The sequence below is a fragment of the Thunnus maccoyii genome, chromosome 12, assembly GCF_910596095.1.
Source record: "Thunnus maccoyii chromosome 12, fThuMac1.1, whole genome shotgun sequence".
In the NCBI taxonomy this organism is placed as follows: Eukaryota; Metazoa; Chordata; class Actinopteri; order Scombriformes; family Scombridae; genus Thunnus; species Thunnus maccoyii.
In genome coordinates this window covers 23,534,282-23,554,395 of record NC_056544.1, presented here as the reverse complement: position 1 = coordinate 23,554,395, position 20,114 = coordinate 23,534,282, and the positions used below count along the sequence as shown (strand labels likewise).

Genomic DNA, 20,114 nt, shown 5'->3' with positions numbered 1-20,114 from the left:
TGATTATATTTACCCTGTTTGGATTCACTGAATATGACAGGAATCTCTGCTCTCAGTTTTATTTCATTAATTTGTTTACTGTTCTGACCAAATGTTTTATTCACAAATCGAAATTCTTAAGCAAAAACACAACAGTTCAGAGCTGATTGTCCATATCAAACAATAGATTTCTTCTTTATCTGACTGTACGAACAAATAAGCTGTTAAAACTTATAACTCCTATAAGCTTTACAAGATATATTTTTTATATATACTTATATCAGAGGCAGAATCAGAATCATCTTTATTGGTCAAGTATATTTACACATTCAAGGAATATGACTCAGGCTTTCAATGCACTGACACAAAACACAACAATCTTCAGAAAGACACACAAGGAATGTCTTTGTGCAAGTGGAACCATATCTGTGAATTGTAAACAGTGTAAAGGTGTGAAGAGTGCAAGGAAGGCTGAGATAAATATCGAATGGCTAAAAAGAAGTGACAAGTTACTTTATATACAGTACATACAGTAGGTATATTATATATATATATTGTACATACGGTAAGTATACTTTTTTATTATTATATTTTATCTATATTTACATTATTCATACAAGATATTTATTTTTCTTTTATTACAGCCTTTAGTTTTCCTGTTGTGTTTATAGACACAAGTTGTATTACACAAGGTGCTTTTAACTTGCTATATGTTGTCTCTATAAAGCTGTTAAATAAATAAAAAATCTCAGTTGAGGCCCCATAAATTTGAGAACAACCTTTACAATGTTCATTTTATAATCTCTGTAAAGAAGACATTGTTGGTATTTTATATTATTTATACAAGATATTTGTTTTTCTTTTATTATAGCCTTTGTAAACACAAGTTGTGTACACAAGGTGCTGTTAAGTTTGCTATATACTTGTCTCAATAAAGCTGTTACAGAAAAAAATTCAAGTTTCAGTTTACATCCATGTCTGTCCAGACTCATATAATATTTGTTGTGAAGACTTTAATAAAGGAATTCATTAAAAGGTATTCAGTGTATTTTTCTTGTACATGTTCACATGTTTGGCCAATAAAGCTGATTCTGATAGAACACAAAGTCATAGTCATGACAGTAGACAAAGCTTCAGATATGGATGTTGCTGCCAAGAAGCTACAAATTCTAAAACGTGGACGTGGATTCACTCACATCTTCAACCCGGCAGCACAGAAGATCTAAACAATCACAACCACAGTTTCAAGGTGGCACCAAGATTAGTGTCACCAATTCAGTAATTCAGTAAAGGTGAAATATGGTCACAATCTCCCCTCCTGTTCCTGAGTGATGGCGTTGAATGATGGCCAGAGAAGCGTTTTTGCAGAACATTATGATGTCACAGAGAAGCTGACCTTTGACCTTTTGGATATAAAATTTCATCACTTCATCATTATATCCTATCAGACATTTGTGTGAAACTTTGTCTTGAGTTACGGCCAAAAACGTGTTTTGTGAGGTCACGGTGATCTTTGACCTGTGACCACCAAATTCTACTCAGTTCATTCTTGAGTCCAGGTTGTAATGAAAGGTTTGTGCCAGATGTAATGAAATTCCCCCCAGGCATTCCTGAAATATCGCGTTCATGAAAATAGGACGGACATGAAGTCACAGTGACCTTTGACCTATGGCCACCAAATTCTAATTCTAGACGTTTGTGCCAAATTTGAAGAAATTCCTATATCTCTCTCTCTGTAATGACATCACTGGTATTTGCTGTGAGTGTACAGGTTGTAGTACCTCGGGAAGCCGAGCGGGGGCGCTTCAGCTCCACAGAAGTGAGAACGAGCATGCGCGAGACCTTCACTCAGCACCAGCTGAGGTCAGCCGGAGGAGCAACGAGACACCGGGAGCAGAGTGTGTGGAGCAGCCCGCCAAATGTACCGGTAATAACTCTTATACATACTGTTTTTACATTCAGTGAGAGGACAACAGAAAAATAACGCGTTTATTTGTCCGACTCGGGCCGGTTTAACACATTTAAACGACGCTGCCAGCCGTTATTAGCTCCGCTAGCTTGCCGTTAGCTGCTCATCCAGGCCAACAACAGTTTAGTTCAGTGATCTATCTTCTTACCATGTGCTAATATGATTAACATGATGTGTCAGAGATAATGAGCTGCTTTTACTCATGTAAGGATTTTTAATATATATATATATGTATAATATATATAACTGCTGAAACCTTTCAAATAATCAGCTATTTTTATGAATGATGCTGTCATTGTACCATTGAATGAAACTTAGCTATAACTCAACTTATTTGTTATTTAAGTCTTTGTTTAAGAGCAGTTATTGAAGTTATCAGTAGTAAGAGAAGAAATATTTATTTAATTGGTATCTTACAAACACAGAGGCAATTTAAAGGGCTTTGCATATGGTAAAGACATGCACTAAGACATTTAAAAACACAATTAAGAGGCCAATAAAATACACTGAAAGAGAATAGAAGTGTTAGAATACAATGAAATTCAAATACATCAAAAACAATAGACAAGATATACAGTTTAAGTGCAAATTGTCCCAAATTTTAGTTATGTTCAGCAGATGAGTAGCAAAACTTGAATGTCTGGTGCTGCTTGCATATTTAATTATGCAAAGTCTGAAGGATCTTTAAATTCAAAATATATTAGCAAAAACTTTTTTTTTGTCTTGATTTGCTCTTCTTTAATCGATAGTAGATAAATGCAGACATTTAGGAATTGCCTACATCCCCACATCTTATGTCAGTTTTATTTTGTTTGTGTATCAGTATTATACTCATAGTTCTAGGACACTAATGTGTCTGCATGTCTAAAAATTCCTACGCAAACTATCCTTTTTAGATGTCATGTATTATTGATGATTCAAACTGTAAATCAATCAGCAGTTGAAGAGGCACATTATTATTTCTCTGTACTGTTACACCCACTTATAATCCACTAAAATTAACCGCAGCATCTTGTGACAAAGACAGAATCAACATTGAGTCAGGCTAAGACTCAGTTACAAATGAGATAATAATCCATGTGATGAGCAACAGGAGTCTCTCGTGCAAACTTAATTGGATGCTGCATGCTGTCCTGTCAGGGGGATATACAGGCGCTTAGAAGGTGTGCTCCTTCAGTGTGAGACTGTTGTGAGCTTGTTGGTGGAAAGACGAAACATCTTATTTACTTATGCACTCAGACAGGCACTTTGTTCAGGCATGTATGCAATGTTAAGTGAACTTTGAAATGTGCTCATACCTTTAGTGGGTGTGCTGAAATATATGTATGGCTGAGCAGCCCTATTATACTGAGATGAGGCATGCTGTATGTCAAGTAGGCCAGTTTTTTATCAGGATTTTTCATTGAAGGCTGTGAACCAGCACAGTAGAAACACAGCCCTATATGTTTAGTTTATTTCTTTTAATTCATTAAAGCATATAAGTGATTTATAACGCCATTAAAGATTGTGTCTGAGGGTACTACAGATGTACTTTATTGGTTTTCCACACACGATAAACAGCAGCCTGGTACATTTATTGTTTATTAATAGTCTGTTGTTGTGTTAGAATATCTGTTAGACTGACATCTGTTTGTGTTTGTGAAAAACAAATCTGTTATGGTCACATAGGCTAAAGTTGCGTATTAAAACAGTGTTAGTATTCACACATTGAAATTTAATTTCTGGCAGGTTAATTGGATTTAATTTCAGCAGCATGCACTGCAAGTGGCACGCTGCAACCATGGTTTTAATGCCTCTCATGTACTGTTAGCTGTAACAAGTGTTTATTATCTACAGTAGATTTGTGACAAATTATGTAAACGTTTTGATGTAAGTCAAAACTTCAGCTTTTAACAGAAGGCTGAATATATTTGCTGGAGGGGCGGATTTCACCAACAGGCTGCTATTTGCCTACCACTGCTGTATGTCATAGGCTTTATGTAATAACGTTATTATACCTCCTCCTGATCCACCAAGGTTAAACCCTTGTATGTCGCTCACTCCTGTCATCCTCTCCAGCTCCAGCAGGATGGTGATGAATGGATAAGAGAGTAGCCAAGTCATGGATAGACCGCCACAATGACACATGAGACCCTCACAAGTTCCCAGCTGTCTGTCAAGGCTGCTGCGCTGCGCATGGTCGACCTACCTCTCTCCGTCTACGGCTCTCTGGCTCAGGTGAGGGTTTGAAAGTCGATTTTTTAACAGCCCTGTTTTTGTGAGTTCTTACCGGTCTCTGTATCTGGGAGAGAGAGGCAGATCTGTTGAGGGTACGATTACACTCACAGGTTCTGGCCTCTTTCTTAACTGTATTGCAAACAGCTGTTTTGTTGCATGTTTGTATTTGATTTGTTAAGTCGTAATGTTGGCCTAAAATCATTTTTGGCCAAAGTACTGGTGTTGTCACAGAATATTTACACACAAAGAAACTCAAAGAAAATGTCCAGTAACGCAGACATTATGACTAAATTGGAGGCTTTCATTTGTTATTTGTGTCCCCTTGCTGTAATTAAAACACAAATTAAAGCTCCATTGAAAAGTTATGATCCAAAATACCAGATGATATGTAGGCTCGTGTCATAATATTGATTTATCACTCAGCAATTGTCCACATTGTCTTTTCATTAAACATGAATGAATGGATTAGAGCTGCAATGATTAATAGATTTTATGATCGATAGAAAAGTAATCAGCAACTGTTTTGATAATCGATTAGTTGTTTCAGTAATTTTTCAAGCAAATTTGCCCAATATTTTATGATTCCAGCTTCTCAAATGGGATGATTTGCTGGGCTTTTTTTAGTCATGTATGATGGGAAATTGAACATCTTAAGGTTTTTGACTGTTAGTCTGACAAAACAAGCAAATAGAAGACATCACCATGCCACTTTTTTTCACTTTTTTCTAACATTTCATCGACTAAACAAGCAATCGAATCAGCAGTTTAATTGATAATGAAAATAATCGTTGCAGCCCAATAAACACAATTCACATGACCTAACAAATGGCTAAATTATTAGACAGATTTATTCTGTAGTTTTTAGTGGTCTGTGGTGGGTAAATGTGGGAAGTAAACTCCCTTCCAAGCATATAAACCATGACCCCCTCACCCCTTTGGCTTCTGTGTTCATTTTTATTCTCATGGTAGAACATGAAATATAAACTATCACACTCATTAAAGCATTCCTCTACAATGCTACTATTAATCACAAACTCCACTGGCTACCTTTGACAAGCAATGCCATATTAGTGTTTTTTTGTTTTCTTTTTTTTTGCACTTTAATCACAGCATGATCAGAAATGCATCTGTATGAAGCAGAGTGAGTTGTGTGAAAGGTCTAGTCTGAATTTGGCAGCACTCATTCAGTGTCCCCTCTAAACCGGTTACGAGAGTATCCGTATCTGTTAAAAAGTCATGTGATAGCTGATGACAAGATTTTTTGGAAGCATACGTGATACAGACCGAGAGCCAAAGCACAGTGTCTGGCCTTACTTGAACATGGTTACTGGGCTTTAAGGTGTAAATAGTTTTAATTTGTGACAGCCACAAGAATATCTTACTCATGAAGAAATATATCCAAAAGTGTTGGATTTGTCGTTTTCAGAAAGGCCAAATTTCAAAATGTATATTTGATTAAAGTAGAAAACAGCTCGGACCATTCATTGCAAATGGCTCATAAAATTTCCCAGTTTTTACTACAAATACACAGATCTTACACAGTTTACGCTTAGCAAATAAACACATAAAGCACAAATCAAACATTACTTAGTTTAGATAATATATAGATAAAAAGCTCCTTGATTACTTTAACACATTTAACACACATAATATTTATTCTATCCGCACCAGTGGTGCATGAGGAGAGTTTGTGTGTGGTTCAAGTCACGTAGCAAATCTGATATCGCTGGGATCTGGTACGAGCATGTCTGATATTTGGCAGTAGCTGCAAAACAAACAGCTGCCTGTTCCACCATTTTAAAAATAAATGAAGAAAAAAGAAAAAAAAAAGTCAATATTATGGCTGTTGTCATAGCTCCAAACTCAGTGCTTATGTAATCTTCAGTTGTTGGGAATGTGCTGTATCTGTGTCAGTGAGGATAATCTCCCTCTTCATTCAGAGTTTCTATCTATAGACAGAGAGGGGCCATGCACGCCATCTGAATTTGATTCTTTAAAATCTAGTTGACAGGCCGGTGGCTGATTCTCAGTGCGGCCTGTTACATCAGTGGTATCTGATATAATCCGAGTTATGCATCCTCAGTTGAACTCTCAGGCAGGGAATTCATTCAGTTGGTGCACCCAGTTTCATTTATAGTTTGGTCAGAATATCATTACTGTTTAATTGAAGCATTATAGTTACGCTGGTGTCAGGTGCAGAAATTCAAGAATAGTTTTAACCATGGACATTGAATACCTTATCATTGATTGCTGATATTCATTGCATTTCTGCTGTTAGAGCTAGTGACTTCCTACTACACAAAACTACCCCACCCCCGCATCTTTTGTGCGGATTAAATTACTCTTCTTGGCTTTTTACTCAAGAACCTTTTACCTTTTATTGCACTTACAGTAACGTAACAAGTGTAGTTGTCGTCAACTCAAGTACTTCACCGATTCACTGTCTCTCCTCTGCTCCGCTGTGTGCACAGGACACACACAGAGGGCTCAGCCCCGCTCTCACTTAACCACAGAGAGCAGAGGAGAGTAGCGCGACCATAAATGACTGCAAAACGCAGTAGAGACTCTCACACTGAGCTGAAATGAAATGAGTGCACATAAATAAGGTAAATAACATAAACAAACATAGTCTCTACTGCATTTGTTGAAGCGAGATGGGTGCAGTACTTTCGTGAAGTCCTCAACTGCACTGAACCAGTACATCCTGCTAACCCCACACCTGCAGATGACATACTCAACATCAACACCAGCCCCCCCACTGAAACAGAAGTCAAGAGTTTCATTAAAGCAACAAAGAAAGCTGCAGGCGTTGTCTCCATTCACACCGAGGTGCTGAAGGCTGACCTCAAGACCTCAGTTAAGGTTCTCACAGACCTGTTCAGAAACATCTGAGACAGAGATGTCGTTCCTTAGGACTGGGCCAAAGGTCTGATTGTCAGAATTCCAAACAAAGGCAATCTACAAAACTGCAACAACTGGCGAGGCATGGCATTACTATCCATACCATCCAAGGTCTTCTGCAGAGTCTTGCTGGGTAGAATTGACATGGCGATTGACACCCAACTGAGGCAGGAACAGACAGGCTTCAGGAAAGCAAGAAGGTGAGGTGCACTGACCAGATCTTCACTAAGGAACACCATTGAGCAATGTCTGGAGTTGGAACAATCCATTACACATCAATTTCATTGACTTCCAGAAAGCTTTTGACAGCTTACACCTGGACACCCTGTGGAAGATTGCGCAATCCTTTTGAGTTCCTCCAAAAATGACTGCATTGATAAGGATGTTTTACCATCAATTTGAGTGTAGTGTCATCATAATTGGCAACGTCAATGAGTGGTTCCACGTGGAATCTGGTGTACGCCAGGGATGGATCATCTCCCCTGTTCTCTTCCTGATTTCCATCGACTGGACCGTGTGAAAAACCACCTCAGACAAGCCCAGAGGCATCCAGTGAACTCTCTTCACCCAGCTAGAAGATCTTGATGATGCTGATGATCTGACTATTCTCTCCACAAATCATACTCACCTGCAAGAGAAGACAGATAGGACTGACAGATTTGCCAAACAGATGGGTTTGAACATTAACATCTCCCAAAACCCAAGTGATGTACATAAAAACAACACGACATGCACAGATCACTGTGTCTGGTAACTCTCTCGATTATGTCGAAGTTTAACATTTTTGGGAAGTCTCCTCAGTAAGGACAATGCATGCAGCAAAGACATCAACATAAGGCTTGAAAAAGCTTGCAGTGCATTTGCAAGCATTCAAACCATCTGGAAGTCAAAGCAGCACAGCCTTAAAAACCAAGATCTAGTGTCTAATAGCAATATTAAATCAGTTCTGCTGCACAGCTCAGAATGCTGGCGAGTGGTTGAGAGTGATGAAAAAGCTCAATGCATTCCACAATGGATGTCTCCGGAAGATATGCTGCATGTTTTGGCCAGAAAAGATCTCCAATGAGGACCTGTACAAAAACACACAAACTGTCGCAATGTGTTGCAGGAAATTAAACATCGGCGGCTCCAATGGCTCGGACATGTCCAGTATGGCATTCCTTAAGCAGCCTTTAGATGGACTCCACCTGGAAAGAGGAAACAAGGGAGGCCAAAAACAACCTGGCAGAGATCTGTGACCTTGGAACTGAAAACTGTTAATCTAACTTGGATCGAGGCACATCTTGCTGCACAGGATAGGACCAGATGGAAGCAGATAGGCGCAGCCTTATGTTCCACAGGGAACGAAGAGGATTAAGTAAATAAGTCTACTGTTTTTTGCTGTCATTTATGGTCATACTACTCTCCTCTGCTCTCTGTGGTTCACTGCTGATGGAGCTGAGCTGAGTAATTTATTAATGCAACCCACGCAAAAGATGGACAGACTCTAAACGATGCAAAATATTGCCAAAAAGAGTGTGATTTGTTACACAACGAAATAAACGATAGAGTATAATATGATGCAATAGACGTTTTTCTGTTGTCACATCGTACCTCCAGTCCAGAAGTTGTCAGAAATGTGAAGTGTGAGTTTTGGGATGTTCCCCATGGTTTGGGAAAAGGATACAATAATATCATATGTTAAATGCCAAATATGGAGCTACAGTATTTGCATTTTGTTCCATTTTTTTGGAAAAGAAACCAATCTGCTGCTCAAGATGTATTAAAACTCATAAATTCATAATAAGCCCCGGTAGCTGAATGGTTACCATGCATGCAACATAACTGTAACGTCCCTGGGTCAATTCCAGCCAGGGACCTTTGTTTGTTGCATGTCATACCCATCTCTCTCTCCCCTTGTTTTGTCTGCCTCTTCACTGCCCACTGTCCAGTAAAGGCTAAAATGCCCCCAAAAAATATTTTAAAAAAATGAAGAAAGAATCTTAAAAGAAGAAAAAAAACCTCATAAATTCCTCCTCTCTACCTTTCCTCCAGGTGAGTGTCAGCACAGGCACAAAGAAACTGGTTGCTGCCACCACCTTTGGTGCTGTCTCGCTCCTCTTCCTCGCACGCCACTTCCAGAGAAGGAAGGGCAGAAAGAGGGCCATCTCGCCGCAGTGGGAGCAGGCTGGCTTTGAGTTCTTCACCTCAGCCTCGGCACAAAACGGTACAACTTTCTGATTCTAGGATTTTCTCCTCAACCAGCAGCTCACTGGCCTTTGATCTCAATTTAGCACGTTAGCCCAGTTGCTTGTTTGTGATGTAATCAGACTGACGTCAGACTGGCTGCTGCGGTTTTACCTTAAACTGTAAGCAGCAGGCTTCAAATAAATGCTTTAACTCATTTAATCTCACTTAGGAAGATTTGCCACTGATTAGAGTCCCAAAGAGAAATTAACAGAAATGCAGGATTAAATGGAGTCAAATGAGTTAGCAGTTGGCTGTGTTCATTATTTTTAACACAACTGATTTAATATATTGATTTTTTTCTTTACCCTGGAGAGCTTAATAAAATTTCTACAGGTTTTAACAATGACAGTTTAGCCAGCTCAGTTTGTATATATGTGAATATCAGTTTATCTCACCCTCATGATCATGGATCATATTTATCTGATGCAATAAACCCTTACTAATGCTAGCTAGAATTGCATTTGTGTTTAAAGTATTATGTAACAAAGAATGTGCATGCAGTTAGTTGGTCCAAAATCAATACTCACTAAGATCCAAAATGCTGCGTTACCTGCTGCCTGACTAACAGAGACTCTTAACATGTTAATTATTTTCGCAGTATTGGACTTTTCCCTTTCCCTTTATCTCTGTTGGCCCCTGAACACTCTCTGATTGTCAGCAAATCTCTACAAGCTGTGTATGAATTTGGTTTGTGTTCAGCAGCAGATGAGCCAGAAAGACAATTATTAAAACAGGATGGAAGTGATGCTTTTCTTTGTCTTGATATTACACTGGTCAAATTGTGTAATCCTGGTACATGCACACATTATCAGTGTATTCTGGTCATTCTCTTCAACACTATCTCTAAACTCTCGTCTTTATCTATCCAGATAACACTAGCCAACAAAACATCACTCTCTCCCTCAACTCCAAGAATGGCTACCCCTCTGGTCTGGTCCTCACTGCAGGAACCTACAGAGAACTGGCCGGGTCTCTGCAGAGCTTGGCCTCGGTAAGACAAAGGCACAGTTTTATGTTAGTTTTGTATGTTAAAAGATATTTGTACCTTATAAAAATAGAATAACCACTCCAACATGTGTGTAATCGCACATACAGATGGTTTTGTTATGTCTGAACCAGAAAAGAAAGATTATATAAAATAGATAGAATACACAAAGTGCACATAAGTCTCCAATAACTAAAATAATTCCAGTGACAGAATGAAACATGCTTAATTGTTCCTTGGTCTGATAAATGAACCATCTGGTCTAATAGTAATGACTAGAATATGCTGTGTAGATGAGATTTGTAACATATGACTTTGCAATGTGAACCAGAACTTGTGTTTGTGGGGAGATGCTGTTTCTGCGGCTTGAAACTCAACTGTGTTCATCTGCTTTGTCTTTACAGGTGAAAAGTGTGAACTCATCCAGCAGCAGCACTTGTGCAAATGAATCCACCTGCTGGGACAGACTGGGAGACGATGACATCTGCAGTATGGTCAACTTACCCGTCACCACACCTGAAAACCTGTACCTTATGGGTAAAAAGATTTGAACACTACATCACCTCACTGTGTTTGTAGTAAGAAGAATTGACCATATAGTCTGTTGATATAGTGGAAGATTTATTTCTTAAAATGATGACACATGCAATATTTGAAAAAGCGAAAGGATTGATGACACAATATGATACGTTATAAGACCATTAAGAGATAGCGATAAATCATCCGTGTTTGGTGGGTTGCTTTAGGTTTCGAAATGGAGCTCTTGAGTCATTGATCGCTTTAGGAGACTCACTGTGTGTGTGTGTGTGTGTGTGTGTGTGTGTGTGTGTGTGTGTGTGTGTGTGTGTGTGTGTGTGTGTGTGTGTGTGTGTGTGTGTGTGTGTGTTCTGCCAGGTATGGATTTATTTGAGGAGGCTCTGCGGCGGTGGGAGGAGGCGTTGACATTCAGGAGCAGGCAGGTTGAGGACGAAGTGAACTGTGCCTCCGTTAAAACAGGAGCTGGAGACGCCATCGCTGAGCAGGGCATGGAGGTGAACACAGAGTCACGCTGTACATTTAAAGATATATATATTCCACCTCAGTGAGGTGTATTAATATTAGTTTACACTGCCATGTATGACACCTGTTGGACAATATTCAAAATTCAATTAAGTTTGGAAACTGTTGCCGTGCTTGAACAGGGATATAAGTGAAGGAGTTAGCCAGACGCTGCTTTTTAAGAAGTCTGGACACTATTTATGTCTTTAAAATACCTGCCTATGAACTGTAAATAGCTGTAAAAAGGTTTTGTAATGCACTCTTGATAGTCATATATGAAGGAAAACAACATTTCCAAGACTGTTGCAATACAGCTAAATAAAATATTTAGACAGTGGCATGAGGAGAAGAAGAGTTGGTGTGTTGGTTAATAGGCTCCTGCGTTCTTAGTGGCATGAAGTCAAATCCTCCCAAAGATTTCTCTTTTACTTTCTGTATTCTGTGAACCGTTCAACTTTCCCCCTGTTGTTATTTAAAAACCAAACACCAAGAGCTGCCAACAAACACTGCACTGCAGGTGGCATACATAAATAACCGGTATTTTGACAACCCGCCGGTGTCACGTAGTTTGTATTGTATAACAGCTATCTCGTGGTGCTCTCTCACCTCATTAGAAGGGTTATGGATTAGTGAAGCTGAGGCACCCAAACAGACGTCCTGCTCAGTCTTCTGTCAAGGATATCCACTACTCAGTGGTGCCTCTTAAGAAAGCTTATTAAATAAAAGTAGGTGAAAAGGGATTCCCGAGACAGAAGGAGGAAAAGGTCTTCCCTCAGCGGGCGCTTTCTTTAAAACAATCAGTCGATTAAATGATGGTTTCTAGAATAAACTAACAACCATTTAATTGAATGACATCAGTAAAACTGTACTTAAACTAAGTGGAATCAGAATAAAGTAAAACATAAAGTCCTGCCATATTTCTATTGGTCATATTTGATTTTATTTGTGTGTGTTCAGGACGTCATCAGCGCAGAGTTCATCCACAGGCTGAAGTCTCTGCTGCAGAGAGCTTACCACCTCCAAGAGGAGTTTGAGGGAGTGCTCTGCATGTCAGAGCCTTCATCGCACAACAGTCAGGGTGAGTCACGACTAACACAAAGTCATCGGTACACCTGTACAATATAATGCAAAGCAATACAGTAGCTTTGTGAAGCTTATAATGTAATTCTTGTGAAGACTGCACCAGAGAGATGCTGTAGTTTGACAGTACAATATAATACTGTGAAATATAAAAATGATAGTTTTTTGATTATTCTGTTTCTCTGATAATATTGCAGACATCTTGGTCAGAGAGGAGCTGGACGACATCTGTCTGAGAGACAGTGTCAGCATCGCCTCCACTGACTCTTTTGTTTCTGCTGCTGAGGTGAGAGACGCGCTCACCTTCTCTCTGTAAAAACACACAGACAGATGTTTCCATACGTTTCTGCAACATCCAGTCCTGACAGATCCAAAGAGGTTTCTCAGCAGTACATGTAACATGTAACTCAGAACAAAAGCAATCACATTCAGACATGTCGGACCAAATAACGTTTCACTTTCAACACGGCACAAGTGTGAATTTAATGCTGTCAGATTAATGTAAAGGCTGCAGCTGCACAAGAAAAAAACATGCAGAGAGAGAAATGTGCATCATCTTCTGACATTGTAACAAATTTATTACCTCAATGAACATCTCTTTTACACAAAATTGGTTTAACAATCTAAGAAACACTGAAAGAGACGATTTTAAGGCATTGAGGAGATCCATCTTATCATATCAGATCAGTTTATAAAAAACTATTTTCCCCTTGTGATGCAACTGGAGCAGAAGAAGTTAAAAACCCCTCTTACATCCACAGAAATAATCAGACCAGCACATCATCTCTGTACTTTCAGTTTTCATTCATGCCAACTTTCCCTGTGTTAATGAAGCTAGCAGGGCTGCAACGTGGCCTTATGTTATTATGAAAATGTTTTCATAATTGATTAATCTACAGATTATTTTCTTGATTAATTGTTTGGTCTATAAAACATCAGAAAACTGTGTCTATCACAATGTCCTAGAGCACAAGGTAACATCTCCAGATGTCTTATTTTGGCCGACATGCAGTCTAAACCCCAAAAATATTATATTAACTGTAATGTAAGACCAAGAAAATACATTCTCACATTTAAGAACCTGGAACCATCAAATGTTTTGCATTTTTGCCTTAAAAATAACTTCAACTTTGAAACGGACAAGATGAACTGTCAGATTAAAGCGAGTTTTGTATTTATGCCTCACAGCATGTCGTCACAATTGAAATTGAGGCGTAAAACACATAATAAATGTAATTATTTTGCTCCCCAAAACATCAGTTATAAAGTTGTTAAAATAATCTTGATTATTAGATACAAATAATCTCACAGGAAAAGTTCAGAGACAGATGGGACTGGTATTATAGTACCTATGTGTCGTGTACATTAATGTATTAAATAGAATATGTGGTAAAGCAACAGGTGAACACATCAGTTTCAGTAGAAGAGAAACAAGCAAACATCTCATCCTCAAACTTTCTGAAGCATTAAATCTTCGACTGCTTCACAGCAGGAGTTTGATTCAAATAGCTCTGATCTTCTGTAGGTTCACCGCCCGGCGTGCACCCGTACGCAGCTTATCTCCTTTAATCATTAAATCACTGTGAGGGAATGAGCTCTGTATCCGCTGTGACTGCTGCACTTGACCCACAAAGAACAAAAATAAACTGCTTGTTAAGAATCACTTATTTATTTACTGAAGCTTCAAGCTAAAATCTTTGAAATGAAGGCTTTTCTCTCCCAACGTGATGAAAGATGCTGCGTACCTGGATTGAGTGTTAATATATCTGGTACACATAGTTTGATGTAAATAACTGTTAACATATTAAACGTTGAACAGCAGAGCACCTACAGTTAAATAAATTAGTGTTTTAAATTAATAAAACCATAAAATAGGTGCTTAAACTCAAACCAGTTTACCATTTACTGACCAGTGAGCGTCACACAGAGACATCAGCAGTGAAACTGGGTCACTCATACTTAGTGAGTCACTATAAATAGACCTTCGACATTCCTCCCTCAGTATACAATACTCAGCCCGCTGTTACAGTTTCACTGGAGCCTCCACACAATAAAACACAAAGAGGCTTGTGCCTGGTCGGGACTGGTTCTCTTACACTGTTCACAGATGTACAGGACACAATACAGCGTAAAGGTGCAGCAGTCAGACATGACTCGACTCACTTAGGGGAGACAGGGATCTTCAGGTTTAGCCTTTGAGACCTAATCGGTTCGATGCTGAGCATCAGTTAAGACTAAATTTCTCTCTATTTAAATATCAGCAAACAGGTTTTTCTTCCTTAAATCTGAGACATTAAAATAGCAAAAGCGGTGACTTCATCTCACATTTTGTTTTTTAATGGAAAGACACTTCAGCTGCACCTCATTTCAAGTGTATGTACACATGAAGCCCTCTCTGACTGATTCAAGAGATCATTATTTTGTCCATAATCATCCTTTTCTACCTGTGCTGTCTTTCTCCATCTCAGCTGTCGGAGCACAGAGAGCTGAGGAGCGTCTACACTCTGGGTCATCATCCTTTCTACGAGGAGGCGCTGCAGATGGCAGAGGAAGGCAAGATCTCCTGCAGGGTGCTGAGGTGAATACACTCGTCGACATCACACACACATGAAAAACATGTGTTCAAATAAACAATGCTGGAAGGAAATGTTATTTTTCATAGCTTGCGTTTGTCTGCAGACATTTTAACGTGATCTTTGTCTCGGTTTTCTTTTGTCAGAACTGAGATGCTGGAGTGTCTCGGGGACGTAGACTTTCTGGCCAAGTTGCACTGTGTGCGGCAGGCGTGTCAGGTACAGTCAGTCCTCATAAATTGAAATTCAACATTATAACATGGGTCCAACTGAGATGACAGGATTTCTTGAATGTTGTTAAATTTAATAAGTTGTGTCCCAGAGAAGCAAACTCATGAAATATGCTTTTCATTTGCAAATAGACAGTTTATATTCAACTCATTTATATTCTTATTTCTAATGGAAAACAAGCAGGAATGAATATGTTCATTGAAATGTACGACCTCGCTGTAGAAAGTCGTGTAAACATCAGGAAGTTAACAGCGGGGCCACTGTGGGAACTATTAAACTCTGCTTTTAATGATTTAATAATTTGAGTACGATTATGTTTTGTCTTCAGCTCATCCTGTGCGAGAGGACGACCAGGATGTTTCTGGCCGACACTGGAAAGAAAACACTGTCCTCCATCATTGTTAAAGCACACAAGGTAAGACTGAGGTTAGTTTAAATAGTAAGATGACACATCGTCAGTGAGTTCTTCCCACCTAACTGTTGTCATTTGGACTCTAGAGCCCAAAGAGATTCGAGGAAGTGTTTGAAGAGATGATTTCCTTCCTGGAGCACACGGAGCACTGGGAAAACACCGAGGTGGAGCTGGCCACACGTGGGGTGAGTTACTGTACCGCTGTCTGACTTTCTCCTCTGACCTCTCTGCTTTTTAATTTAAAAAAAAAACTAAGTTAAGTTTTATACTCCTCCTCACCAGGTGAAGCACTTGAACTTCTATGACATAGTGCTGGATTTCATCCTGATGGACTCGTTTGAGGACCTGGAGAATCCACCGATCTCCATCCAGAACGTGATCAACAACCGTTGGCTCAACAGCTCCTTCAAGGAGACCGTGAGTGAAAATGTCAAATAACTCAAACTGGAACAAACAATAGTTCACAGCGATCGTTCCACTTTTTACAAAGACTTTATTGTTTGCTGAGAATTTTTTGGCTTTCGCTCGAGTCTGGTCTGTTTGTATTTCACAGGCGGTGGCGTCAAGCTGTTGGTCAGTTCTGAAGCAGAAGAAACAGCACATAAAGGTAAGAATCTGACGGCTTCAAAACAGACTGACTGCTGGAAGAAATGCTGTAGATACTATTCAGTCTTTCCTCTAATCATCTTTATCTTTATCCCTGATCCTGGTCTTAATATTTACCAACAAACACAACCAACTAAACTCTGCTCTTTTCTTCTCAGGTGTCTGACGGCTTCATCGCCCATTTCTACGCCGTGTGTGAACAGATCAGTCCTGTCCTGGCATGGGGTTTCCTCGGGCCTAAGAGCTCCCTGCACGACTTCTGCAGCTTCTTCAAGGTCAGTCTGAACACCAGAAATAATGTGAGAATCACATCATGTCTGCGAGCTTCGCCTCATTCAAGAGGGAAGTTTTCTTGTCAACAAACTAAAGTTATGTTTACACTGAGTCATACTCACCAGAAGAGTGTATATCCTCATATGAAACATAAACATACAAAATATGATTGATTCGCAAAGCTGACTTTTCTAAGGAGTATTTCAAATCCTGCGTTGTTTTCACCCATATTTACTAGCTTGCTGTCTTCTTCGCTGCCTTTGTTGGCGTATTGCCGCCTTAGCTACCTGTAGATCATTGGATTAGTGTGAAACTATTGGCAGGACTGCGTATCATGTCACCCATGTGCACGTGTGTGACCGAGGAAAAACAAAACAGGGACCAACTGCTCCAAAAAACTGCTCAGTGGCGCAACTGGAGGTCAGAAACTCCACAGGGAAGCTTCTTCAGTACAGCATCTCGTGCGTCACAACAGGGATCCATGGTCACAAATTGAGTTTCATCCAAATGTAATCAGTGCACTGAAGATCAGCCTCTTGTGTCCAGTCACGTACGTCACTGGAGTGTCTGAGTATTTGTCCTTAAAGCAGCTATAATCAGTATTTTTTATAACAACAATGTACCAGATGACTGTCTAGTGTGAGAGGTATCGATCGTAGTGATGAACCTACAGAGAATTATCACCTTGGTGAGTTTCAGCTCATTGTTTAGCTGTCTGGCTGCAACTTCACTGTTTTGGTTCACTCTTAGCACTCTCATAGTGTCGTTTTTGGCCGCAGCAGGCAGCTGCTTTCAGAGAAAAAGCCCTTAAAATCACTACCTGCTCAGCACCAAACAGCAAACACACACAGCGAGCTGTAGACTAGCTGGTGAACATAGTGGAGCATCTAGCAGCTAAAGATATTTCTCAGGAGTTGGTAGAGAGCAAAAACAAAGCTAAAAGAGAGAAAATATTGGACTTACATTCACCAGATGGACAGAAACACGACTCTAAATGAGTTATAATGTTGCTCCGTAACTGCTGGATGTGGAAATAAACAACCGTTTGCCAACAAGTTCAACATTTCATCTTAAAAGGTGACGTCAGTGTTGTGTTGGCAACTTGTTTCCACTGCCCTAAAGTGGTCAAAAAAATCAGTGAATGCAGGTTTAAAGTGTTTTCTACTTAAGTTTTTTTTCTTTCCTTTTCTTCTTCAGGACCAGGTGCTGCACTTCCTGAAGGACATTTTCGATCTGGATAAGGTGCGTTACTCGTCAGTAGAGAGCCTGGCAGAGGACATGCTCCACCTGCTGCACCGTCGCTCCGAGCTGCTGCTGGCGTACCTGGGAGCCGACTCCCTGCGACACCTCAACAGCTGCAATTCCACACAGGTGCAGCTGGTTCCCAGCGCCCTGCTGGAGGCGCCAGTGCAGTGAGAGATCTCCAAACAGACCCAAACACCAAACACAAGAAAATCTCTGCATTTATCCTAAGGTGGGTTCACACCAACTGTCGGACCAAAGAAGACTTTCCGTAGGTGTGATCACATCTTCGATCCGTTTGATGCACCACTTTATTGTATAACATTATTTGGCTGGTGTCTGACACCCACTCATCACACTACCCATCATGCCATCTGCTCTCAATATTGTGTACGAGGATCCAGATAAACTGTACCAGCCACTACCACTCTACCAGCCTTCACACTTCATCACTATCTACTGTGCGGCCTCCTCTTCCTCCTCCTCTTCTCCCTTATCCCCCTTTTTCACTGTGCCATGGCAGTGCATGTTAGATTTAAAATATCATAGCAATAATATTTGTAATTTAAACTTGCTGTGAGACTTGACATTGATTCTCTAGCAGTAGATATAACGCGGTATAAGTGGAAGCGTATTTATGGCCATTAAGAGCGGTTTATAAGAGGAAGAGATAGTATTTTACTCTATTTATTTTATTATACATGAAGCAGGATTTATTTTATAGAGGTTGTAGTTGTGCCTGTATGCATCAATGGATTTACAGCATACATACAGTGAGTAGTATGAATACCAATGTTGTATAATATATATAATGAACTTCATCAGTAAGTATTTCCACATCAGCAATGCAAAACCTTCATATGTGCTTTGTGATGCTGCTTTGTTGCCCCGGGAAACCATGAAACAAAGGGATTTAGTTTGAGAATTGAAGAAATGTTTGTGTGTTGTGTTGACCAGCTGTCGGACAACAGAAATACAGATTTTTAAGTTATTTCAAAGGGAAAGTTTAGAGTTTTTATTGGGTTTTGGAGGTTTTTTTGGCCGCCGCCCCAGAACACACAAAACCTTCATGCAATGTGTAAATATAGTCCGGAAGGCCATCGATCCCATCAACTACAGGAAATACAAGATTATAACTCAACTGTTGCATAATCCTGCAGCTGTGGAGCGACAATATGAAGCCTTATTATCGATGCACATGTTTAAGCCTTGTCTTTGTCACTGAATGTCAAGTCTGAAGAAAAAAAGTCTATTTTTCGTAACCTGCGGCATTTGAAAACACTCGATGTCTGCTCCGCTGATCGGTCACTGCCGTGTACAGAACACACACACACAAGAAAGTTTAGAGTTTCAAGTCACTGCAGGACTAAATGTGTGTCGACGGATCAGAAGAGTTCATTCCAAGATGCTGAATACTCACTTTTAAAGGGGGATGGTGGTTGAGTTTCCTCTTAAAATGGTTGGGTCACTTTTTTCTCCCTAAAGTCTAAAAAACACAACGCTCACATGTCCATATTTACTTCTGAGTTGCTGAAATCATTCAAGAAGAGATTGCTTCTGGAAGCGATTTCGATGTAAATAATCTGGGACAAAATCCTCAATCTGGTTAATAAATTCAAGATCAGCAGGAGCTCACGAGGCTTCAGCAGTCTGTTGCCAAATCAATTAGTTATTTTCTAGTTTTATATTTTCAATTTCAGTAGTTGTCGCACAGCATGAAGTCTTAATGACAGGTGTGTCGGATCAAAGAGTCTCAACTTCAGAAATGAATCAAATAATCCTGCAATATTTTATCTTCTAGTTCAAAATTCCCTCATGTTTCTACAGACAATGTCTTCTTTGGAGTTAATTTTATTTGTAGAGCCCAATAATCACAAATTTGCTTCTTAAAGAGGCTTTAAAATCTATACAGATATACAACTTATATCCTCTATTCAGATAAGAACTCCCCCCCAAAAAACCTTTCACAGAGCTGAGACAATTAGTCGAGCCACAGCTATTTTTAGGCATAAATGGCATCAACTCAGAAGTTTTAGCTTCTCAAATGTGAATATTTTCTTATAATAGACAATATATTTTGGTTAGAGACTGCTGGTCGTACAAAACAGAACATCATGCTGAGATTCTGTTGCCCAAATATTCAACTGGTAGTTTATTGCTGCTCTCCATATTTTCATTAATCAGTCTGTAAATCATCTCTAAGTAGATTTGTGGCTGTGAGTGTTTTAAGACAGTCAGGTGAAAAATGTGAGTCTTATTTTTGGAATGACTTTCTGTTGACACACGGAGGTCAGTTTCAAATATGTAAGATCACTTTGTTTTCATGTATAAATGAAGCAAATAAATACTGATGAGAAAGTGTTTGACTTGTTTGTTGTG

The 20,114-nt window shown here is 39.5% G+C and overlaps 1 protein-coding gene across 1 annotated transcript; it reads left to right on the top strand.

The window, feature by feature from the left end:
* Positions 1-1,757: 1,757 nt before the first annotated feature.
* miga1 (mitoguardin 1) lies at positions 1,758-20,096 on the top strand. The gene is made up of 16 exons (XM_042429513.1): positions 1,758-1,906; positions 4,007-4,165; positions 9,101-9,272; positions 10,165-10,286; positions 10,685-10,817; positions 11,175-11,311; positions 12,276-12,396; positions 12,596-12,684; positions 14,867-14,976; positions 15,118-15,190; positions 15,531-15,617; positions 15,701-15,799; positions 15,897-16,031; positions 16,168-16,221; positions 16,379-16,495; positions 17,691-20,096. The coding sequence occupies exons 2-16, from the start codon at positions 4,067-4,069 to the stop codon at positions 17,907-17,909; spliced, it is 1,767 nt and encodes a 588-aa protein (XP_042285447.1). The 5' UTR covers positions 1,758-1,906; positions 4,007-4,066; the 3' UTR covers positions 17,910-20,096.
* The last annotated feature ends 18 nt before the right edge of the window (positions 20,097-20,114 follow it).

Bases quoted from the DNA above. Each gene is read 5' to 3' on its own strand.
- miga1 (XM_042429513.1), top strand. From the start codon at position 4,067: ATGACACATGAGACCCTCACAAGTTCCCAGCTGTCTGTCAAGGCTGCT. The intron at 4,166-9,100 runs GTGAGGGTTTGA...CCTTTCCTCCAG, and splicing joins TCTACGGCTCTCTGGCTCAG to GTGAGTGTCAGCACAGGCAC. The intron at 9,273-10,164 runs GTACAACTTTCT...TTATCTATCCAG, and splicing joins CTCAGCCTCGGCACAAAACG to ATAACACTAGCCAACAAAAC.